At 39.5% G+C, this 25,977-nt stretch overlaps 1 protein-coding gene across 1 annotated transcript in view; it reads left to right on the top strand.

Moving 5' to 3' along the window:
• The first annotated feature begins 11,381 nt into the window (after positions 1-11,381).
• The window catches only part of mtnr1bb (melatonin receptor 1Bb), a 70,667-nt gene continuing 56,071 nt past the window's right edge, over positions 11,382-25,977 (top strand). Inside the window, exon 1 of the mRNA XM_069890847.1 lies at positions 11,382-11,580. Coding sequence (XP_069746948.1) covers positions 11,391-11,580 — 190 coding nt within the window. The 5' untranslated portion in view covers positions 11,382-11,390. The remainder of the gene's footprint in view (positions 11,581-25,977) is intronic.

The raw sequence follows: 25,977 nt of genomic DNA, 5'->3' as shown, positions 1-25,977 counted from the left end.
GGGAGTAAAGTAGAAAGCACTTTGGTTGAAACATTAGGAATGAATAAATGGAAGAAATATTTAAAAAAAAAACAGGAGACTTATCTACTGCTGCCAACCCATGCAATAGCCAGCTGGAAGTTCACATAAATGGTTATTTTTATTTGTCTGATTAATTGCCCTTTAAAATCATCACATAACATTTATTTATTTATTTGGCTTTTAAAAAAATTTTTGAAAGACAGTATCTGGGGATTAGAGACTAACAGCTTTTGAAATGACATGATAATTGTCAGTACAATAAATATCAGCTCTCATCTTGAAATTTAACAACTGAAAGAAACAAAAATTCATTACATCAGATGGGAATTTGCTATTAGTGATTTTATTAATAGTCATTATTTTTTTTTAAATAAAGCTGTTTCCTCTTTACATCCTCTCTTCATTTTCTTCCTTAATCCAAATATTGCTTTCATTTATTTTATATGGCTTGTGGTCAAGACTCACCATTCTGTAGACTGCTGGAGACTGGCTCTTGGGAACCAGGTTCTGGAACTAAGATTTGAGAGCGTGCTGAGGGCAAGATGGGCCCCTGAAGGCTTCCTAATTACATCAGAGGTTTGGTTCTGGAGCTCAGGTTGCCCAATGATTCGAAAATAAGTTGTGCGGCTGCCAATCCATGGACAGTGTTTTGGTCATATCCTTCTCTCTTTAATTTTTGGCAAGGGGTATTTTGCACCTTATCTTTAGTTTTTGCTGTCGTTGGATTGAGTGGGCCAATGGATTTAACATTGACTTCTTCACTATTCCATGTGGTGGCCTTTGCTTCCCCAATTACCAGAAGGACCATTTTACTGAGATCCTAAAGTGAAAAAGCAGTCTTTTCATTTGGACCTCTGCCATGTGACAATCCCACCAAAAGTAATAAGCCATCAAATAAACAACTGTTCCGATGAAGGGTCTGTGACCCAAACTTTCACTAGTTTATCTTTCCACAGATGTTGCTTGGCAGGCTGAATTCTTCCACCATTTCTGATTTTGTAGCAACAGCAAGATGACTTCAATGTACCTAATTCTCTGCTCAATCGGCATTAGCTCCTGCCTGTATTACTCGCAAATTTGTTTGTTTTAGACTACTGATAAAGTCAAAACATATACCTCCATTCAAAATGCTTTGCTTTCTTGAGCACCAAGATGGCACAATAAAAAAGGAAGATTGTGTTAATCAAGTGATCATGGGTGTGATTTTTGGATTATTAGCTCTGAGGGAGGGAGAAGTTAAGGGTTAAAATGTTTTAAAGAACACCTTGCAACTAGTCTGGGGTAGAATAACCCGAGTGGTCAGCATGACGGGTTCTATCACGTCCTTTAGATTAGAGAATAAATATTGTTTTTAGCTAAAAGGTTAACTTGCAAGACAACTACAAACAGGATTGACAACCTGTATGAAGAGGCAGGCCGGAAATTGCATTTAAAGATCAAAGCTACGTGAGACTGCTATAGTTCGCAATTTCCAAATTTTGTAATTTTATTAATCAAAGTCAATATCATTTATGATGATTTAATTTATATTATTTTATTTGTGATGTTTCTTAAAAGAGTTCTGAGTTATACAGTGAGTGTTAACTCAGCTGAAGATCTAAACTTTTAAAATAGGGACATTAAGAAATATATTAAAATAGCTATGGACAAGTGTGTCCCCATCAAATCATTTAGGGTTTCCCCCAACCAGAAGACTTGGATGAACAATAAAATCTGGAACTTGCTGAGAGCTAAATCACAGACATTTCAATTCAGAGAACCAGAAAACTACACAAGGAGTAGATATGACCTACAGCAAGCCATCTCTCTGATGAAGTGGAGATTCCTTCTGAGTATGGAAACAATGAATGATACCCAACAGCTCTGGCCGTACTCCTACAAAACCAGATATGGTCCAATAGGGGACACTTCCAGATGTACTCAATACCTTCGACACCCAATTTGACTACCAGAACAAAGAAGAACCACTGTGCACCCCTATGTTTCCTGATGATCCTCGACTCTCAGTATCTGAAAATGATGTGTGGGCTGCCTTAAGTAGAGTGAATCCAAGGAAAGCATCTGGTCCATCTGGAGTACCTGGCCAAATACCTGTGCTGACCAAATGACCAATGTATTAACAGATATCTTCAACATCTCACTGCGACAACGCTTGGTACCCACCTGTTTCAAATAGGTCAGTGCCCAAGAAGAGTGTGGTAACCTGCCTAAATGACTTCTGACTAATGACACTCACATCCACAGCGATAAAATATTTTGGGAGAGTGGTGTTCAAGCATATCAGCTCCTATCTGAGCAGTGGCATAGATCCATTCCAATTTGCCTACTACAGTAATTGGTCTAAGGCAGATGCCATCTCACTGTCTCTACATGAAACCCTGCAACAGCAATGTTCAGGATGCTCTTTATTGACTACATTTTGGCATTGAACATGATCATCTTCTCAAAACTAATCAGCAAACTCCAAGGCCTGAGTCTCAATATCTAACTATGTAATTGGATCTTGGATTTCCTCACTTCCAAGATTTCCTCACTTCCAGTCCTCAGTATGGATTTGCAAGAACATCACTACAAGCTCCATCAGTAATGGAGAACCACATGGCTGCATATTTAGCCCCCTTCTCTATTCGTTTTTCACCTATGAGGGTGTGGCTCAATATGACAACACCATTTGTAAATTTACTGACAGTCATTGCATGGAAAGGATATGCAACAAAGTACTAAATATGACTAATATGCACACCATTTCTATATCCCAAATATTATGGTGCCCTGAAATGAGGGGTCTTTCATGCCCTCCATAATGTTTGGGACAAAGACATTTCTTTTTCCTTTATTTGCCCCTTTACTCCACAGTTTTAAATTTGTAATCAAACAATTTACACGTGATTAAAGTGCGCATTCCAGATTTTATACATTTTGGTTTGACCATGTAGAAATTACAAACGTAATGTTCGGGAGATAGCAATGGTAAACAATTAAGGATAGGTTTTTGATTTACATTTATATTTAATTTGTGATATGTGATAACACCTATTATTTTTTTATTGAAGACTTTTTATGTAGGATTTATATTCAATAAAAATATTTTTAAAAAGAAAGCAATGAAAGAAAGCAAAAAGAAAGCAGATTAAAGTAGCCATGTTTAATACTTTGTTGTATATCCCTTGCATGCAATAACTGTTTGAGGTCTGCGATTCATCACCAGGTGCCGAGTGTCACCTCTGGTGAAGCTCTGCCAGGTCTCTACTGCAGCCATCTTCAGCTTCTGCTTGTTTAGAGAGCTTGTCCCATGAAATGTTCCTTCAGCATATGGACAGCATGCTCAATTGGATTTAGATCAGATGATTAACTTGGAAATTCAAGAATTTTTTTAGTTTTTAGCTTTGAAAAACTCCTTTGTTGCTTTAGCAGTGTGTTTGGGATCATTGATTTGCTGTAGGATGATGCACCATCTATTTTCTTGAACTTGAGCAGTTATTTCTATAGACCACAGGATTTATTTTGCTGCTGACATCAATGAAGATATGTGCACCAGTACCTGTGGCAGCCATAGATGCCCAGACCATAACACCCACACCACCATTTTTCACAAATGAAGTGGTATGTTTTGGATCTTGGGCTCTTCCTTTATGCATCCACACTTGGTTCTTGCCATCACTCTGAGACAGGTAAATCTTGTTTTCATCTGACCACAAGATGTTTTTCCAGAATTCTGCAGGCTATTTTATTAAATATTTCTTGGCAAACTATAATCTGGCTTTCCTGTTTCTGCAGCTAATTAGTGGTTTGCATCTTACAGACATTGGCACATCCACACCTGCCTCCTGGAGAGTGTTTCTGATCCGTCGGACAGGCATTTGGGAATTTTTCTTCATCACGATGAGAATTTTTCGGTCATCAGCAGTGGAGATCTTCCTTGGCCTACCAGTCCCCTTTGCAATTACTGAGCTCACTAGTAGCCCTTTCTTCTTAATAATGTTCCAAAGAGTTGACTTTAGTAATCCTAAGGTTTGTGCGATTTCTCTTACTGTTTTCTTTGTGTTTTTTACCTCATAATGGCTTCTTTCTTTCATAAACATAACCTAATCCTGTGTTGAAAAATGGCAACTACACAGTCCAAAGGTGACCAAAAGATTTGAGGCAAGCCAAACTCCCTTAGACCTGGACCAAAGAAGCAATTAGACATAGATGAGAACTCACAAACACCTGTGAAGCCATATGGCCCATACATTACAGTACCCTGAAATGAGGGACTATGTATAAACAGTGCTGTAATTTCTGCATAGTCAAACCAAAATGTATACAAATTACTTTAAATAAAATCTGAAATGTGCACTTCAATCGGGTGTGATTTTGTTTTGATTACAAATGTAAAACTATGGAGCACAGTGACAAATAAAGGGGAAAAAATGTCTTTCTCCCAAACATTATGGATTAGACTGTAGGTGTCACAAGATGCATACTGCCAAGTTCAGATCGCAAACCACCAAGTTCAGTTCAGATTCTTAACATGAATCAAACTCAATCAGATTCTTACTTTCCATATTATTTATTACTGAATATTTATTTGTTATGTATCGCACAGCCAATGTGTTTGTTTATATTTCTCACTTTTGTATGTGTATCTTTTTTTCTTGAATATAGTTGCCGATGATTAGAAATCATGGCTCACCCACAGGAAAAGAATCTTTGGGTTGTCTGTGATGTCATGTATGTATTCTGACAATAAATTTGAACATTAAATTTGAAATTTGTTCTGATGTTCTCCACCTGGGTGAGTTCCAAATAAAACCCAGAAAGTGCATGAGCAAAAATGGAGATTACAAATGTAGGAACAGGTTATGCCATGGAGGTAATGAAAACCAGCATAAGAATTTTAAATCTCTGGCCTTATAGGTGAATTTGACCAAGTTGGAAATTAAGGTACAGGAAGGAGAATTTGAATGTTCATGATTATGAGTGTATCTTGCAGAGATCTACGGAGAAAGTCCTGAAAATTGCCAGTCGGTGGCGTGGTGAACCAGAAGAGTAATGTGCTATGTCAGTAAAGTTACAGAAATGTGCCAGGCTCTGTCATCAATATAAAATCAAATCAAATCTTGGCAAAGCTGGAAAACTGAATACGATTATAATTTATTTTGCTCTAAACATTTAAAAATTACTTTTTTGTCGGAGCTGAGTAAATGAAAGGTGAGATTTTTCTCAGAAGTGACTTCCTTTTAAAGGTCACAGACCATACATGTCACTGGAATAATTTACTACTCCATAGAGGGGATGAGTGAAACAAACACTTAATTTGTGCTTTCTTTGTGCAGGTGACCTGAGATGGTCCAAGTCGTGCAAATTTGAGATCAACTGAATCTATAATGTTCTTTTGCATTTGTTGGAATGAGGATGTACACCCTTTCCTCCCCATCTTAATAATCATGGGCTTTCATCTCCTTGGGATTGTCAATGACTTCCTCTCTCTGAGCCCTGTTGCTTCCTCAAACAGCTTTTCTCTGAGCCTTGCGGATTATTCTAATGAACTCTTTTATCAGTCTCTATTCATTTATCCTTATGTTTCAGATCATCGAAAACTTTACATATTGTCCCCTTAATCCCAATCAGCCATGATCAATGTCTTAAATTAAAATGTTCATTCTGAACTCTTCCTGTTTCCTCCATTCACATAGCTCCCAACATGTCCTATTCCCAAATTTCTGTTTCCATCAATTATGACAGAGCCTTGAATCACCTCAAACCCATATGCCAAATAAACTCCTTCCACTTAACCGTTTCCCTTCCTTGATTATCTTCTTAAATTCTATTTATTTTGTAATATGTTTCATCACTCCTCCTAATTTCTTTACTACACATTTTTTGAGTTAACCAGGTGACATGTATTTAAGATGCTGGACAAACTAAACTACTCTTGTATTTATTTTGAAGTCAATATTCCATTGACATCAGATTTGCAAAGCAGATTGCTGTTTGGTGAAAATAATTTCTTAATTATACAGATAATACTTGCAATGTTTCCAATTTGTCACAAGAACTGACAATGGACAATGATTAGGCTCAAGACAATGATGTCAAATTAAATGAATTGGTCATATAGGCCAGGGACTTGTATAAGCGACCACTTGCGTCAGAGAGCTCTGCTCATATCTTAATCAGGAAAACAGTCACATTTACTTTTTTTAACTAAATACATCACACAATATCACAAATTAAATATTTTATGAAAAGAAATTTCATTCAGATTATCTCTGCAGAAAGGATTTTCAAAAGAAATCTTCAATACTGCTATTATCAATTATTTTTAAGTAGCACATTGAGCTTTCTGAATTAATTCCAAATATGAAATACAATCAAAGGGATTGCATCCATTATGTTAAGTTCTCATGTTGCATGCAGCATTGTGCAATTTAGAATGTGTCACTATATTAATTTGATGTTTCCTTATAAGTAGGTTAATTGAATCACAGATGTGAAATCAACCAGATATGCAGAGTACAAAATATCCCCATAGACAGGTATATTTTATTCTGCATGATCCATCTGGGTTCTTGCAGGCACAGTGTGACTGATATTCTCCAAATCTGTAAAATAGATTTACGCAGCAATTTTAAATCCACTCACCATGAAATTCCTGGGCTCATTTCATGGAGAAGCAAAGAAATAAACAGGTATTCAGCTGGGTACCAGAGCCAGTACTGTTATTGTGGCCAGCTTTTACAAGGACAATTACTGCCAGTTTGAAGCAATTCTTTGTGTTGAATTCCTATAACTCTGTCGAGGATTGAACAACTTGTTGAATGGCTGAAGCCCTTAAGAAATTAATCTGATTTCCCTTTAATGCTAAAATGCTAAGAACCTAGTTTATATTGTCAGCACTTTGCTTCCACCATATTTTCTGTGATTTTTAAAATCAAAATGGTGCTGGAGAGTAGTGACATATTTGCAATACCTGGATAGCACATAAAACTAAAATTTTCATGTGACAACAAACTAAACTAAAGAAAGTAAACTAACATTATCTGTGGCTTGGAGCTCTGGCTACTCGTGGCTTAACAGGAGAGAAAAGGAGAGAAGATCATTATGGGATACAAGAAATCTTCAGGGCTTCCATAGAAGAAACCCTCACGATACCCACCCCAGACTCCACATAAATATTTATATAATCTTTCATGTAATCTATTAAGAAAATATTAAATGTACTTACAATTTTTTTTTGAAGAGTGATAGTGGATATTATAGTGATCCCAGGTTGTAAAAGAGCAGGACAGGCAGAAGCCAAATCAAATTCCAAAATCCGCATTAGCTGAAGTTAACATATTCTTGGAGCCAAGCAACAATTTTTAGGTGAATTCTGTGTTTCCGAGGTCTTTGGTGAAAATAAATATTACTGCAAAATTGGCTCCTTTGTCATTAATTTCTCCCAGGAAGTGGATGTGTTGGACAGAACCCCCCTTTATTTTCCACTATTCTTCTCATTGCATATTGTCTCACTAATGCTGTAATACTAATTTACTACATACTCTCATTGTAGAATGCATATATGGTACATTACCTAAAATTATGAATTACCTTCATGTAATCTATTAAAAAAATACCTTTTTATTTATCTGCGCAGAGATAAACTTTGCAGTTATTGCCCCTGCTGCCTTACCTTTAAGAAAATGCTGGTGGTGATGCACCACAGACTTTGGGATTTATGTCCTCCCAGTGTTTTGGAAGGGAATAAGCGCCATCCTGACTCAGGAATAATGAGTGATTTGAAGGGGAATTTGGAAGTGACGGTACTCACATGCATCTGCTACTTTCTAGGTTTGAGAGATTCTATAGGGTTTTTAGACTTCAGGCATGTAACGGCACAATCAACAAAATTTGTCATTACATGGGTAGTCAATTCCTGTGCTGCGATTTATCCTGCAGGACCCCTACTACTTTCCTGGGGAAGCCTGCAGTCTAAATCGCACCACAAAACTCAACTCATGAATTCGACGTCCAGCTGATGACTCAGACCACGTTGCTCCACTTAAAAGCAGCAGGACTAATGTGCGCAAGAACTTAAGGTGTGCAGTGTCAATGACCACAAGGTGAGGAATTATGTTAATTCATGTTAAATTTCTCAGATTTTTCCAACATTGCTGTCTTGTCTAAAAAACACTTCTGTGAAAAAAATGCCTTACCGATTCTTGCATTATATCTTGTTCAATGCCTGAACAGAGGTCTCAGTAAATATTAAATGTTTAAACTTGTGAAGTAAGTTAGTTTCTTTGCTGAATGGGATTTACTTACTTAGGTGATGTTGGAACTGTATTCGTCCAGGCAAGTGAAAGGTGTTTTATCACACTCCTGGCAGAAGGAATTACAGGGCTCAGGAAATTAGTTTCTTCCCACAAAATCTCAGTCTCTGACCTGTTTTTGCAATCAAAGTATTCAAATGGTTGTTTCAATTTAGTTTCTGATTAATGACAGCTCCAGGCTTGCTGTTGTTTTATGACTATATGTCATGAAATGTTGGTAGATTTCTCCTTTAGTGATTGTCTGACATTTTTGTATGATTATTACTTGCCATCATAAATCCAAATCAAATGTGATCCAGATCTTACTGAGGACTTGTTGGATTTTTTTTAAATGAAGGTGTGGGAGCTTAGGGCAGGGCTCTAAGTAACTCCAACAGTGATATTTCAGAACCGATATTTGTATTGCAACAACTATGACTTTGCACTTGGTATATTACAGCCAGTGGAAGCATTTTCTCCCTCAGCTTCACTAATTAATTCTATTTTGGTCAAATGGTGCCTTGATGTCCAAGAGAGCCACCCTTATCTCTTCTCTAGAATTCAGCTCTTTACTGAAAGTTTGAAGCAATGGAAAAACCTGAGGCTCTAACTAAACATTATCAACAGGTTTGAACAATGTACATGACAGATAGTGTACTGTGATTTATTTTGAAATGTATCCAAATCTTCCTGTTTGTATTTATGCTGCAATAATATCTTACCAGGTGAAAAGCCTATACTTGACTTAGTAACTTTTTTACTTTTTTAAGTTGTCACAGTTATCTAATTCTTTGAATATATGACATTTGACTCTTTTTAATAAATTTTAATGTACCTGTAGACTGGAAGGGCTTAAGGGGCCTGTTTTTGTAATGTTCTATGGTTCAATTATTTGAATGAAACAATGCACTGCATTTTGGAAACATTGTATCAGAGAAATATCTATATACTTTCCCATGGGCAATGCCATTCAGTCTTAATATCTTCACTATTAGGGAACACATCTTCATGTGTGATATACAAAGAATTTAAAATACAAAAGCAAGGAGTCATGTTCAAATGTTGATTCCAACCCCCTCGCCTCTGCCAACCCTAACAGTCTGTTAAATGTCAGCTCAAATGTACATATGTGGGGAGTGTAGTAGAAAACATCAAAATTCTGTTCTAAAACTGATGATTGAGGGATTTTAAAAAAAAACAAGACGAGGTTGCAATACATTCAGGAGCTACAAAAAAATACACAGTTACTTTGAGGTCATTAGTTTTATTTGGGAGAAATGATACCTGGAGGCTAGACACAAGTGATTCTTTTCTAGCCAATCATTTTACACACTCCAGGCAAAATATGCTTATTTCATTAGTTAAATCTATTAGATATGGAACCTGAAATCACCAATGGGTGAAAGGATGTGCCGATTTTAAAAATCTTTGTAATAGTTATTTGTATTTACAGAAACTAATTAAAATATTGCAGAGGGTTAACTTCAAAAATTCACTCTTTAATTGTTAAAATACATTTTTACTCAGAAATTCAAAGCAAGAAATGTTCTGCATTGTCTATCAAGGTTATTTGACATCTGGTTATTTTTGGTAAACCAATTGGATTGACTGTCCATGGCAAAAGTGACTTCTAGTAGATTTGCATCCTTTGGCTTGACTAGTTAAGTATTGAGTGTTACTTGTTGCTCATCTGCCATGCACTGTGATTCGGTCAGCAACTTTATCAAACAGAATCAATCAAAATCTCCTTCATTTATTCATTCAATCCACAAAATAAACAAATCACTTGACATTTCAGATGGAAAGTAGATCAATTTAAAATATATTTGACCAAACGCAAGGCAAATACTGCCTGTACAACTTGGCCAAGATAGATTTTCTTAACACTGACTTCCAGCAACATCAGGAAAACATCAATGAGCAATTTTCCGATGGCGTTCCAGTGAAGCAAGTTCCTTGAAGACCTTTCCTTCTCGATTATTGACTCCATTGAAATACAGGTTGTCACTGTTGCATTCAGCAAATTGCAGTTATAAAATGCATGAGCCAGAGTATTTATTGAGGAGCTTCAATTGTGTTATCAAAACAAAATCTGTCACTTAACACACATAGTAAAATACACTATAAATACACTGTTCAAAGGAACATCTTTAAAAGAAAAAACCCAAGGTAGCGATTTGAAAATGAATTCAACATGTGCCTTGTTTGTACCAGTTCCTCGAGGGAGACCATTTATTTTTGCTTTAAATCCCACCTCACAAAACCTAAAAAAAAGTAAAGCAGCTTGAAGTGTTAACCCCGGGTGTCTTTCGCTTGACTACATCCCCCTTTATGTGAGCCGGTCCAGACACCTGAACTCATCAAAGAACCAAACACCATGTTTCTTCTCCGCCTAGGAGTCAATAGTATGTTGCAGAAGACTGAGGTTGAGGGTGGGGATTGAAGTATAACCATAGGGTCCAGAGCAAGCTGTAGTGGATGAGCAGGTCATTTCTCAACCCACAATTATAGTCGTCAAACTTCTTCCCTGCTTTTGTTTGGATCTGATGATAGTTTTATAGGTGAATGTTAAATGGTATTGACACTTGAGGGAGGGGTGGTGTGGTGTGTACATTTCTCCCCGCATTCCTTCTCTCATTTAGGCAATGTGCCAAGCCTGAGGATAACTTGTTTCCAAACTATTATCGAGGGATTGGGAGTGCATTCTTTCGTAACTAACTGAATTAACTAGAAGGCTGTGGTTTGGAGTCCGAGCGTTCGCATTGCAAGTGTCAGTACCACATCGCTGTGTGGTAGAACCTAGACGGTCAGGCCAAAGTGACAGCTGCAGAAGATGCTGCTGCCCTGCCGTCGCCAGGATGCCGTCAGAAAGAAACAGGCAGACATTCAGAAGGAGAGGGAAAGAAATAAATGACCACTCCTACTTCGGATTCATCAGCATAATTTGCGGGCATAAGAGCTCTCCACCTATTAAAAACCTCGCCTCATCAACAGGGGCAGTCCTTTTAAATGGATACAACGTGGCTATATTTAGAAGTTTTCCTTCGCTGCCTCCCGCCAGAACTGTCGGACGTGCGACACAAACTTCCAGACATGCCAGAGAATGTCTCGGTGAGGAATTACTCCGCTTTCTCCCGGTCACCCGCCTTGGCAGGGACCCCTCGCCCCGCCTGGGCAGTGGTTGCGCTGTCCAGCGTGCTGATTTTCACCACGGCCGTGGACATCCTCGGCAATTTCCTCGTCATCGTGGCTGTCTTCAGAAATAAAAAACTGAGAAATACCGGTAAGTTAGACCGTGCAAGATTACATTCGATTCTCTTTGCAAACTTAATGTGAAATGCCACGCTGGCAGCAGAGCCGGGCTCCACAGTCACGCACCAATTAAAGCGACACTGAGTAGTTTTTAAACTTTGCGACAGTAAAAAAAAGAAACTCATTGAAAATGTACATTTAAATCTGATGTGGATTTTGTGTCTATTTCAGGACTAAACCGTTTCCGAAATGTGCACAATTATTATAAACAATCGCCACTCGAACCATCTGAAACTGGTTTTAACTTATAGCTGCAAACAACTGCAAGACAAAAGGGCAATTTGTGTAAATGATTGATATGTAAAATTTGCAAGGTCTAAACCTATCTAAACAAGCAAAATGCTTCAGCCAGAAAGAGAAAAAAAAGTGTGGCATCGTTCCGGCAAATATTTCCGCCGGTCCGTTAGTTGGTGGAGACAAATAACCTCGCTGCCCCTCAACTGCGGATCTCCCTGAGGGACCCCCATGAACAGAAATTGGGTTCAATAAATACCCTTAATACAATTGCAGGCTATTTGATGCATATTTTTTCATTCTGGACTGGCAGGGCAAATGCAGGAGGCAAGTGTAATTTTTATAAGGGAGCTGGGATTGTGGTAGAGAAAAGGGTAAAAGTAAGTTACGCTTATCAAAATCATGGATTTCTAAAAGTGAATTTATCAAACATATTTAACTTTTCAGTTGCTGCTGTTATTGGGATTTTTGTGACCCACCCACTTATACAAATGCAATATTATTTTTAATATTTTAATATGTACTAACAGCCTTATATATTTAGCAATGCATTTCATCAGTTTTCATTATTTGCCCCTGCCTTGGAACTAATCCTTTTGCTCTCAGTGCAGGTCTCTGACAATTATAGTAGTTAAGCAAGTTTCCCTGTCATCGGTAGAAGTAGAAATAAGTGCTGCTCGGGTGCAATTTGCGCATAATACAGATAGTACTTTAACATGTAAAAAATCTACATGTCAGGCAAGTATTCATAAAGCAGATTAACCTGTCCAGTAGATGAGTTTGATTTGAAGTCTGATTGGGAAATTCACAATAAAATAGAGAGGTCTATCCAGAGTTACTCCAGTCATCCCAAACTTTGTGAATAGTTACACAATTTATTTAAAACATGTAAGGATTTTGTTATTGTATGGCTCACCACCTGCTTCTTGCAATCCCATTAGTTAAAATGAATTATTTTGTATTATATCCAGATTGTTTAATGTTGTGTGTCACTAATATTTCATCAGTGTCCATATGCACATTCATACACAAGTCATGCTATGTGCTATTTAAATGCAGCATCAAATACATGTAGATTTACTTTCACTTTATACTTTTGTACAATACTTCATAACATCAATGGTCTACCTTTCCAGCAGTTCTGTGCTGTATCACTGGAAGAATCCTTAAATATATCCAAAAGTTATATCTGTGGATAGTTAAACACACAAGTTTGGAGACACTGGGGTTGAAATAAAAACACAATGCTGAAGAAACTCAACAGGTCAAATAGTATCCTTTATACAGCAAAGATAAAGATACACAATCGATGTTTTGGGTTTGAGCTCTTCATCAAGGAATGAAGGGCTCAAGCTGTTGATAGGATTTGCTGGAGGGGTGTTCCAAGAGATAACTTGTGAACTAGTATAGAAGGTCTATATCAATTGCCCCATAGATTGAAGTTGCCCTGAATATTATGTTGAAAAACTATAGGCACAGCAAAAGGTGGCCAAATAAGAGCTTGTCTATTGTTTAGGATTAGTTGTAGATTTCTATTCCTATTACTAAATTATTACATAGCATTAAAATATATTTGCACATTCTCTAGATCTGAGCCTTTCTTCTTTAGATATCTTTGGGAACAGAACTCTTAGTCATCTTAGATAGACTTGGAAAGTGATTGGACAGATGTCATGGAATATAGAACACTACTGCGCAGAACAGGCTCTAGGGCTCTCGATGTTGTGCCAGCCCATATATTCCTTTAAAAAAAGTACTAAAGCCTCCCTACCCCATAACCCTCTTTTTTCATCCATGTGCCTTTCTAAGAGTCTCCTAAATGTACCTAAAATGCCCCTTTGTCATTACACACAAATCTGTTAACATGTGCTGTCATTCCCCAATAGGAGAAGCATGAAGAACATTGATGATAATGATTTTGCAATCTCTCAGGAAGACCATATATCAAGATTATCTCACAAACTCCTGGAAGTGTGTCAGAAAACAAATGCATAAAGCAGACAGTTTGAACAACATCATAATTTCAAAAGTAATAAATGCAGGGGAGAAGCTATTTCAGAAGACAATATAATGCATGAGCTATTAACTCTCAATTTGTGTTAGCCTACAGCATATTCTCCTCTGGCCAGAGAGGCACCTGCGGAAGTTGCAGAACACATTTTGCACAAATAAAAGCATTAGGACACCAAATCCTGCACAGATATCCATCTTAACAACAGCTTTTGGATGGCTGAAGTTTCTAAGTGCTGGGAAATGTTTCCTATTGGGATCTTGGACAATGTGCACCAAGACCAGGGACAGGAACATGAATGAATGAATGATTCCACATCCATTGGATCCATTGCTGGATTATATTGTGAACCTCTTTACAGCCTGAAAAAAAAACTGCATCAGATTCCCAGATTTAAGTATATAAAAATATTTTCAGTGCTTTTCTATTTTCATGATTTTTATTCTTAACACTGTCTGATTCCATTCTTTATAGCAGGTTTTTTGCTTGATGATATTCATAAGGTTTTGAGCAGAAACCTGAGTAAAACCACCCAAATTTTTAGTAGAGTTTGTATGCTATTATCATTTGTGCCAAAATATAACATTGTGAATGGTTTAGCAGACTGGCAAAGATTTTGTTTTTTAGCAATTGTATCTTCAACAGTACTCACACATCTTGTCACCTCTTCACTCCCATTTCTTTGGGTTTTCTTTATGACTCTCTAGATTGTAAAATATGGTGTGTTTAATAAACATAGAATAGCCAGGACCCTATAGCTGGACACTTATAATGTAGCTTTAAAGTATTTTAAACCTTAAATATAAGTCTGCAACATGCCAGTCAGTAAAGACTCAGAATCTGGCAGTGAATTGAAACTAAAGAATGGCATTGAATATTTATCTATGATCAGTTTTGGATTTGGGTTTTGTTGTCAATAATGCCTTGAGAAATATAGAAAAAATGTTAACCTGTTGTATTTCAGACAAAGATTTTTTTACATCTCAATATGAACGTTTGCATTATGACGCTGCTGTCAAACACCAAATTTCGTGACTTCTTCATGGCAATAAATACTGATTCTGGGGAAAAAAAAATCACAGTCTACAAACAAAACAATGATAGTTTATTTATTCTCCTGCATTCAAATAAAAATCAAATGAGACCCTGCCATATTTTTTTTCACACATTGTATGATCTTTGTTTGATCATTAAGTTGTTATAGTAACACAGGAAGCATAGCATTTAGTGTAATGCCTTTACAGCGCCAGCGATTGGGACTGGACCGGGGTTCAAATCCTGCTCTGTCTGTAAGGAGTTTGTACACTCTTGCCGTGCCTGCTTGGGTTTTCTCCTGGGGTGTCCAGTTTCCTCCCACCCTTCAAAATGTACTAGGGGTGTAGATTGGGCTCAAAGATTTGTGGGTGAAATGGCCTGTTACTGAGTTGCATATCAAAATTTAAAAAAATAAAAATTAATTAACATTAAATTAAACTCTGTATGTGATATATCTTGAATATTTCCATTAAAACATTTACAGTATTCTTCTGTCTGCCAGTTTAGAACTAAGAGCATAACAGCACAGTACAGGCCCTTCAGCCTATGATATTGTATTGACCTATATATACCTACTCAAAAAATTAAACTCTCCTTACCTCATAACCCTCTATTTTTTCTTTCATCCATGTGCCTGTCTATGTCTCTTAAATGCCCCTATTTTTCTGCCTTCACCACCACCCTTGCATTCCAAGCACCTACAACTCTCTGTGCAAAAAAAACACCTGATGTCTCCCCTAAACCTCCTCCCTTTAGTTTGTACAGATGTCCTCTGATGTTTGCTACTCCCACCCTGGGAATATGGTGCTGCCTGTGTACCTTATCCAGGCTTCTCATAACCTTCTAGATCCCTAATGTCACCTCTCATCCTTCTTCACTCCAAAGAGAAAAACCCTATCTCTGCTGAGTTTGCCTCATAACACATATTTTCCAATCCAGGAAACTTCCTGGTAAATCTTCTCTGCACAGTCTCCATAACTTCCTCTAATGAAGTGACCAGAACTGACACAATATTCCAAGTGAGGTATAATCAGAGATTTATAGAGCTCCAACATTATCTCATGAATTCATTCCCCTGACTAATGAAGACCAGCATACCATAAGCCTTCTTATCAACCTGTGCAGCACCCTTGAAAGATCTATGGATTTTGACCCTAAGGTCCTCTATTCTTCCACACTGTTAAGTATCCTACCATTAATCATGTAAACTGCCTTTGAGATTGACCTTCCAAAATGCATCACCTCACCTTATCCACATTGAACTCCACACAGTCTATAGCACTTGATTCAAAGCAGTTTCAAGACCAAAATCTCTCAAGTTGAAAGCTAAGCTGATAACTTAGTTTAATTTAGCTGATTTAGATGTGAGTACTTTTTAATTCACTTTCTGACAAAATAAAAACATTGAAAGTTGAAAGAAAAAAGATTAGATTATCACTGTGCCTGAAGCACCACCAAATGCAGCAAAGTAAATTCTAGGTAAACTCTTGAACATGAAGCAAACCAGATTCTATAGATATGAGAAATTATTGTCATGGACATGTCATGAAATGCTTTGTTTTGTGGCAGCAACACAGTGCAAATATTGCTATATTTAAATATAAATAAATTACATTGAAATATAAATAAATTAGTTCAAAAGAAGAGAAAGGGACTTGGCGTCTGTGATTCATTTTCCATTCAGAAATCTGATGGCAAAGGAGAAGAAACTGTCCTTGTTCTGTTGGGTGTTTGTTTTCAGGCTCCTGCACATCCTTCCTGATGGCAGCAGTGTGATGAGGGCATGCCCTGGGTGTGAGGGTCTTGATGATAGATGCTGTTTTCTTGTAGATGTCTTCAATGGAATGAAGACCCTGACCCATGATGGTGCTGGCTGAGTTCACAACTCTCTCTTGTCTTTTTTTCTGTCCTGTGCATTTGCACCCCAAATCAGACAGTAATGCATCCACTCAGAATACTCTTCATGATACACCTGTAGAAATTTTCAAGAATCCTTTTTAACATACCAAATCTCCTCAAAATCCTCAGGAAGTATAGCTGCTGAAAACCCTTCTTTGTAATTGCATCGACATGCAGGCCCTAGGCCTGTTCTGCTCAATTTATATCCCATTAACCTACACCACCGGTATGTTTTGAACCAGAGTCACCATAGAAAACTCACACAGACATAGAGAGAACATACAAACTCCTTACAGAGAGCATGGGATTCAAACCTAAGTCCAGTCCCAATCACTGGCGCTGTAGAGGCGTTATCGAGCCACTACGCCAACCATGAATTTGAAGTCCTTAACCCTTTCCACTGCTGACCCTTCGATGAGGACTGGTTTGGGTTCTCCTGATTTCCCCCTCCTGAAGTCCACAATCAGTTCCTTAATTTTGCTAATGTTGAGTGCAAGGTTGTTGTTGTGACACCACCCAATTAGCTGATCTATCTCACTCCTGTACACTTCCTCATTGTTGTCTGTGATGTAACACATGCTATTAATATAGCAGAAGTAATGGATGTAAGGGTCTGGATGGTAATGTCATAAGCCTGAAGTGAGGTGCAAGATATATTATGATTATCATGGGATACAAGAGGTACAAGGACTGCCTAAAGAAATCTCTTGGTGCCTGCCACATTGACCACCGCCAGTGGGCTGATATCACCTCAAACCGTGCATCTTGGCGCCTCACAGTTCGGCGGGCAGCAACCTCGTTTGAAGAAGACCGCAGAGCCCACCTCACTGACAAAAGACAAAGGAGGAAAAACCCAACACCCAATCCCACCCAACCAATTTTCCCTTGCAACCGCTGCAACCGTGTCTGCCTGTCCCGCATCGGACTTGTCAGCCACAAACGAGCCTGCAGCTGACGTGGACATTACCCCTCCATAAATCTTCATCCGTGAAGCCAAGCCAAAGAAGCTCATGGGATGTGTATATATATATATATATATATATATATGAAAGCTTGGAAAACAAGCCACGATATTTAAAATGAAAGCATTCACCATGAGTGAGATACTAATCATCATTTAATGTATAGTAGCAAAAAAATACAAAACACAACGAATTGAAATGCATTGCTGAATATTGCCTGTAATGCCATAGCTGAAAAAGTTGATTAAACCAGCAGTGGACACAGTTGTTGAAATGTTTAAAGAAACCTTATCTTTATTGGACCCCAAACCTTTATTATTCCAAAGATTTTAGCTATTTGTCGAAACAATATTGTTAAAGTCAAGGTCCTGGGCTTTATTCAAATAACACTAGCAGGAATGAGCAGTCTGTAATGTTGGGTAGACAAGGTCACCTCACTAAGACTGCTTGGACTCATTTAAAGATCACAGTCACAGGGTTCAATATTTAAGGCATTTTCCTGCATCAAATTGGATAACATTTCTTTGAAGGTATTGCTATATCTTATGTTTAACATTTTGCATATCCTCTTCCGAAAGCCAGGGAAATGATTTGTTAATGCACCAGTTATAAGGGCATTTCAGATAGCTCAAAAGTCGGGATGTAAAGGTGGAGAAACTCCGCCAAAACGCATAATGTCTTACCTCTCTGAATGTGCGGAGGTGGTCTCCGAGCCGCATATTCCAACCCCCTCTCTGAGAGGGATAATCTCCACAGCGCAACCCTCCACCAATCAATCTGAATGTACAGCCGCGCCAAGGGGCTGTTTATGGGCGGGCTGATGATACCGTCAGCCCATGACCCACCTCCCCACTCACCCCTCTCTCTCCTAGTCAGAGGCGGCGGGGAGCCCTTGGGGGCAGCGCGGCTAATCAGCGAGGGCAGTCGGAGCTGTCAGCGGGGGCAGTGGGGAAGCGTGGACCACTGGAGTAGCGGGGACCGGCGGGGCAGTGGGAGCAGTCGAGGCATCAGGGGGCAGCCGGTGCGGGCTGGGACAGCCACACTGGGCTGCTTCGGCCTTCGGGGCCGCTCCCACATAGCTGGAACTGTTCTGGGAACCATAGAGCGGTTTCAGCTGCATGGGGGATTATGGGGAGGGAAGACGGCCATTGCTCTGCCACATATTGATGACGGGTGGTGCTACAGCACCAGTCGGCCCACCTCTCCGGGGATCCGGAGAACGCTCCGTGGTGTCTCTCCTTTGAATGGGGGGTTGGAGCAGCCTTTTTGGGCTGCAGTCTGAATGGTAAATTCCAGATTTTCAATCCGCCATGTAGATGGTCTCCAGGTGGAGCCCCGAACTGAAATGGCCTATAATTAAGAACATCCTTCTGGTATATATATAAAAAAAAAATCAAGACATCTGGAAGGGTTGCTCAGAGTGAACATTAGTATCTATTCTCTGCCTGCCTGATTTCTGATTTCCAATTTACACATGTAAATGGATAGTTTCATAGTCATCTGAGATTCTTGAAGATGACAATGGTGGCCAACACTTCAAAGCCGAAACAATGCCATTCAGGGACTGAGTGGTGCCTCCAACGGTCAGTTAGCACTATTGTGTTATAGAGATCAGGCAGGCATTAGGATATGGCTCAGTAGAAGAGGTGAGAATTGATTCCTGTCTGGAATGTCCTTGGTTACTCTCTCTCTCTCTCTCCCAGCTTACTGGCAAAGTCTGTATGATGGTTTCTTCATCATAATTCCCATAACCAGATATTCTACAGCTAATAATCTATAATATATAAAACAATCATGGCATAAACATAGCAAAGGGGTTCTTGGTATTTTCACATAATCTTCAAATCAAAATGCAACTGCATTAGTTCAAATAATTGCAAAAATAATTGAGCTGACAAAATGGGATAACTCCATAATAAATTGGACTAATTAACAGTTCCACAATGTTAGCCAATGGATCAGCTCCTCATTCTCTGACTAGGCAAGTTATGCTTACTGAACATTTAAAAATAACTGACTTTTCCCATTTGTATCACCATTTCCCAGACTTCATGAGAGTCCATCAACCTGTGATATTAATTCGACATTTCTATCTCTATTAATGATGCCTGGCCTGTTGAGCATCTCTAGCAATGTCTTTCATTTCAGATTTCCAGCAGTTTTTCCACATTTTACACTTCCAGTAGTGTTTATTTTCTGTCTCTATTTACATCTATTCCAGCTAGATAGACTCCAATTAACAAGTCTTGATCATCCTCCATCTGCTCAGTCAGTATCAACAACATTATTACATCTGCCATTCCATCAGACATTCCCTTCGTTCTTTTTATTTTTTATACTTTTTGCTGCAACATAAAACCTGTTCAATTTCTAACTTCCTACCCCTGGATGTAAGTGATTGACATGAAATGTGAGTACTCGCGTTTTCCGTTCGCTATCCTCTGTCCAGGCACCTCCATCACAGTCATCAGAGCTCTGCACTCCATTTTCACCATGTTCAGGTATTCCATCTATATTCATAGTGACTGGGGCCCGTTGTTTATGAGCGAAGAACTACACTGGTATCTGCGCGCATGAGGCATCGCCTCAAGCAGGACGACTAGCTACACCTGGGGGAATGGACAAGTTGGAAAAGAGAACACAATGGTTTGGAAGGCTGTAGAATTGGCCCTCCAGTATAAAAGCTTTCCAGACTTGCGCTGACAAGAGGTTCTGCCCACTGCACTCCAATTCATAAGATCGCTTCTCTGCATTGCAACCAATGTGACTCCTCAAGAACTAATGTTTGCATTCCTGAGGAAATCCATGTCAGGGATCACTCTTCCAGCATGGCCTAATGACACAGGATCAGTCCTGCTGAAAAAGCATGCGAGGAGAATCAAAACAGATCCACTGGTCGAGAAAGTGCACCTACTACACGCCAATCCAATGTAATCCTATGTGGCATGCCCGGATGGCAGGGAGGATACTGTCTCTATCAGAGATCTCGCACCTTCAAGAACTAAGGTCCTGATGCCCACAATAGGCCTGGAACCTCCAAATATCACATGCAGACTTCTGGACGACATGGTTCCAATGCAGCTACCATTGGATCCGGGACCTCCGAGTTCCCCTTCGAGCCACGAGAGGCACAGGAAGTTCTGGAAGAGCAAAGTTCACCAGTACTAAGGTGCTCAACCAGAATTACCAAGACCCCTGATAGACTCAATTAGTAAATAATTGTAAAAAATTGTGTTGTTGAACGTGATCTCTGTTTTCGCCTGCAGGTTCTCTTCTGAAGGAAGGGGTAAATGCAGTGAAATGCAATTCACTGTTTATATAGAGATTAGACGGTCGACCCCTCCTCTTGGCTCCACCTCCGTCAGTCCCGATATAAACCTTGTTTTCCCACGTTACCTCCGATTTACCTGAAGGCTATTGTAGATGCCGGCCATTAATTATAAGCTAATAAAAAAGTGTGTTTGAACTCCACACAAGTCTCCGAGTTACCATCGATCACATTACACCATGTAACTGTCTAAATGTCTTCTGAATATTCTTACTTCTACCATTTCTTATGGCAGCTTATTCTATACACATGTCACCCGCTGTTGGAAAAGGTTACCCCTCATAACACTTTTAATCATTTCCCTCCACCTTAAATCTATTATACTCCAGTTTTAGATTCCCCAAATCTGAAGAAAAAACTACCTAATTTATGCCTGCAAAATTTTATAAACCTCCACAAGGTCCATCCTTAGCGACCTGTGGTGCAGGAAGAAAAGTCCCAGCCTTCCCACCAGTTCCACCAAGCTCACCAGTTCCGGTAATATTCTTTTGAATCTTTTCTGCTCCCCTCCAGTTTAATCATATCTTTCCTACAGCTGGGTCTCCAAAACACTGCACAATATTCCATATACTCTGCAACTTGGGCATGAGAGAGAGAAAACACTATAAATGACTGAACCATGCTGGAAGTTCCATGGAGAACTACTAATTGTTGCAGTTTTCTCGTCAGTACTTTCCATCTATCCATGCCTACATACCTCAGTACAAAATGACAAAATGCAGATGTTCAGACTTGACACATAGAATCTCTTGCTATGCCCAATTGTCACCACATCTAGGGCCATTCGATGACCTGCTGATGTAAGGAGTGAGATGCACCCCATATGTGCCCCTAAACTTTATCCTACCATGGTTGATGTATCTAATATTTAAAAGAAGGTCAGAAACACCATGTTTTAATAGACAATAGACAATAGGAGCTGGAGTAGGCCCTTTGGCCCGTCGAGCCAGCACCGCCATTTTACAAATCATGGCTGATTACTACCATCAGTACCCCTTTCCAGCCTTATCCCCATAACCCTTAACTCCTTTGCCCACTAGAGTCTTATCTAACTCTCTTTTGAACATAATCAGCGAATCTGCCTCTACCACCCTCTGTGGCAGAGCATTCCACAGATTCACACTTCTCTGGGTAAAAAAATGTTTTCTCATCTCCGTCCTAAAGGGCCTACCCTGTATTCTTAAACTATGCCCTCTAGTCCTCGTCTCCCCCATCATTGGGAACAAGTAATCCGACTTCACCCTGTCTATCCCCCTGATGATTTTGTATACCTCAATCATGTCCCCCCTCATCCTTCTAAACACCATCGGATACAAGTCCAGTTTTTCTAGCCTTTCAGCATATGTCAACCCCGCTATCCCTGGAACTAACCTTGTAAATCTGCGCTGATTTATTCCTTGGTGTTGCTGAACTTCTTTCAAATGTTAAATGGTTTGTTGCATTTACATTGTTATAATTATTGTTGTATTTTTCTAATTATCATCAGAAATGTTTGGAAATATTGGAAAGATCATCTAGTAGCATGAGTTGTGAAAAGGCCATCAAGCCTGTCAAGGGGCAGAGCTTTAGTTCCTGCCATTTTATTGCCCACCTTGGCTTGTTATGCTGGTAATGCTTCATGAACCTAGAATATCCAATAGGAGTTCATGACTGTGGGGATAGAATGTGCGTGCATGGAACAGTAGCTGTGAAGTCATGCCCAGTATGATTCCCACATTGGTTTCAAGCCATAATTGTTTGTCATTGTTTTTGTTAAAAATAAATGTATAGTCATACAGCTTCAGAAATGATCTTTCATCTTCTAATTGTTCAGTATTGACCACAAAGAAGATTCCTTTGCTGGATCTGTGAATGTCATACTGGGTCATGCACTCATGTCAACTACACACCTATATGTCAGCAATCCTGCTGAAGAGTTTAATTAAAAGCACAGAAATGCTGGAGGAACTCAGCAGGTCTCGCGGCATCCAAAGGAGATAAAGATATATTACCCATGATTCACGCCTGAGCCCTTCTTCAAGGTTTAAGAAAAGCAGTCAGTGCTGGAATAAAAGAGATGGCAGGGGGAGGAGTACAGACCAAAAGACAAAAGGTCATTGTTGGATATGGAGAAGAGACCAAGAAAAAGGGAAGGTAAGAATATATGGGGAGGAGGAGCTCTGAGAATGCAGAGCTATGGTGAAGGATACAGAGGGAAAAGGAGAGAGACAGAGAGACAGATAAACATGGAAAGAGAGACAGAGAGACAGGAAAGAAGACATAGGGAGAGGGGGGTGGCTAATGGAAAGCAGAGAAGACAATGTTAATGGATGGCACCCAGGTAGAATAAGAGTTTGCAGCAGAGGTTTGATCCTGTTAGCCACTGGGGTCACAGGGAAAGTTTGTGTCAGCAGCTTTGTCCTGTAAACTGCCGAGACCAGGGTGAGAGTTCGCATCAGAGGCTCAGACCTGTTAGCTGCGGGGTCAGTGAGAGTTCGCATCAGTCGCCAGAACCAAGGTGGTTATCTGTGTCAGAGGCTTGGTCCTGTATGGTAGACACCCACACCAGAGGCTTGGTCCTGTAGACCACTGTTATATGTAGATTGTGGAGGAACATGTGGCCTCCCTGTTTGGAACATTGTGGATTATGGATGTCACGTGACCTCCCTGTCTGAAACTTACTCGAAGTTGGCATCACCTGCCAATCAAAGTTGGACTCTGGCCACCCATTAGTGCACACCTTACCGTTGGCTCATTTAAATTATTCAGTGTCATCATTGACCAGACGCCCAGCTCAGAACAGTATAAAACTTTGATGCATGCCCCATTTATTTCTCTCTGCCTCTTGGTCCAAGTCCCAGACATCACTCCATGCCAAGTCATTACTGTGCACAGTAATGGATAAGGTGTGCACTACACTTAAGTTGACCCATAGTACTGTGACAGATCGGTATTTGCAGATGGCCACACTCCATTGGTACAAGAAATCGAGAATCTGTTTGTAAGTCCCTGTCGTTGAAGTGTGTACACGTGTGGGAGCATGTAGAAGATAGGCAGCCACTGGTGTTGGAGTCCAACCTGGGTCTGATGTGAATATCTATATAGTTGTTTAGTAATAGAGTAATTAAGCATCATTTGACATCTCCTGTTTGTCTCCCAAATTTTCAATAACATAACCTTTGATTGAAATGCTGGTGTCCAGATTCATTTCTCTGTGAACCCACTAAACCTGATAACTTTCCAAACACAAAATTCACCAGGACCAGGGTGAGAGTCTGCAATGGAGGCTTGGTCCTGTAAGTCGCTGGGACCAAGGTGGAGACCCACGTCAGGAGCTCATTCCTGTAGGCCATCGGGGCTAGGTTGGAGAACCATGTGGGAGGTCACAGAGGCAGAGTCTCCATGGAGGCAAGCTTTCGATCGTTAATGGAAATCAGTTGAACATAGAAGTTTATATAACAATTCTGGTGGAACCCAGATAACTCAGTGACTTAGCTCAGGACAAGACTACATGTTCAATTAGCGCAGGGTTCCCCAAACATTTTAGACCATTGACCCCTTCATGGAATCCTTGATCCCTCATACACTCCCAGGCATGCACAAAAAAAATAATAAAAAGACATAGAACCCAGGGAAGAAAGTGATTACAATAACAGTTAAAAAAAATCATTTGTCTCTGGCCAGAAAGATGCCAAATGGAGCTAGGTCCAAGCCTTCAACATCTGCTGCAGCCAGAGATGGCGATGGTGTCTCCATTCTCAACATTGGGTGTGGTGCTGTCCACATCAAAGAAGTCACTTCGGGTTCCCGGCTGGAGCTGGTACCTCAGGATCTACAAATCTTTTGACCCCAAAAGTTCAATCGAACCTCCCCCCCTCGGCATTTATCAATCCTCTTTCGACCCCCTGGAATTTTTCAACCACTTGGATAGTCCCATTGAACCCCCCCCCCCATCCCAAAGGGTCGATATCGATCACTTTGAAAACCCCTAAACTATAGGGACTATTTGAACATCTGAAAATAAATTTTGAATCAAAATATTTTATTTGATTCCTTTTATCCCTTTCAGATGCCATGGATTTCTACATTTTAGGCTAGTTTATCTTCTCTGTTGTATTCCTATTCATTTTGTTTCAAAATAATTTTATTTACTCTTTGTTTACTTCGGTTTTAACTTGAATATTATGAAGAAGGTTGTTCTTTGCATCATAAAGCATCTTGCTGAATCACGTATTTAATGCAGACCATCCTTTTTAATCTGAAAGATAAAAGGAACATTTTAGCAACTCTCAGCTTCAAGGATAGTTTTTTAAGCTTGTGTTTTTGCTGACAATTACACTTGGGGAAATCAATTTGATAAAAGAGAAGAAAACCGATGACCTGATGGAAGTTATTAAAATTATGAGAGTCATTAACAGGGAAGACATTTACAATCTTTCTCCCTTGGTAAAAATGTCAAATACAACAGGACATGCATGTGAGATGAGGGTGGGAATGGTTAAAGGAGATGTGCATGATGTTTTTCTCACAGAGATTACTAACTACCTGGAATGGGTTTCTTAGCTGACTGCTCTACGCACTCTGCACCCATGACTGTGTGGCTAGGCACATTCAAATACAACCTGCAAATTTGCCGATGACATGACAGTTTTCGGTAGAATGACATGGCCTTGAGGAAGCGTGCAGGAGTGAGATAGATCAGCTAGTTGATTGGTGTCACACCAACAACCTTGCACTAAACATTAGCAAAACCAAGGAGATGATAGTGGACTTCAGGAGGGGGAAATCAGGAGAACATGAACCAGTCCTCATATCTCTGAAAATCTGTCTTGGACCCTCCATGTTTTTATAATTACCAAGAAGGTTATCCAACATCTTTACTTTGTAAGGAGTTTGAGGAGATTGGGTATGTTACCAAAG

This window comes from Narcine bancroftii, chromosome 7, assembly GCF_036971445.1.
Source record: "Narcine bancroftii isolate sNarBan1 chromosome 7, sNarBan1.hap1, whole genome shotgun sequence".
Classification (NCBI taxonomy): Eukaryota; Metazoa; Chordata; class Chondrichthyes; order Torpediniformes; family Narcinidae; genus Narcine; species Narcine bancroftii.
The sequence above is the reverse complement of the archived record's forward strand: the minus strand, read 5'-3'. Positions and strand labels throughout refer to the sequence as shown.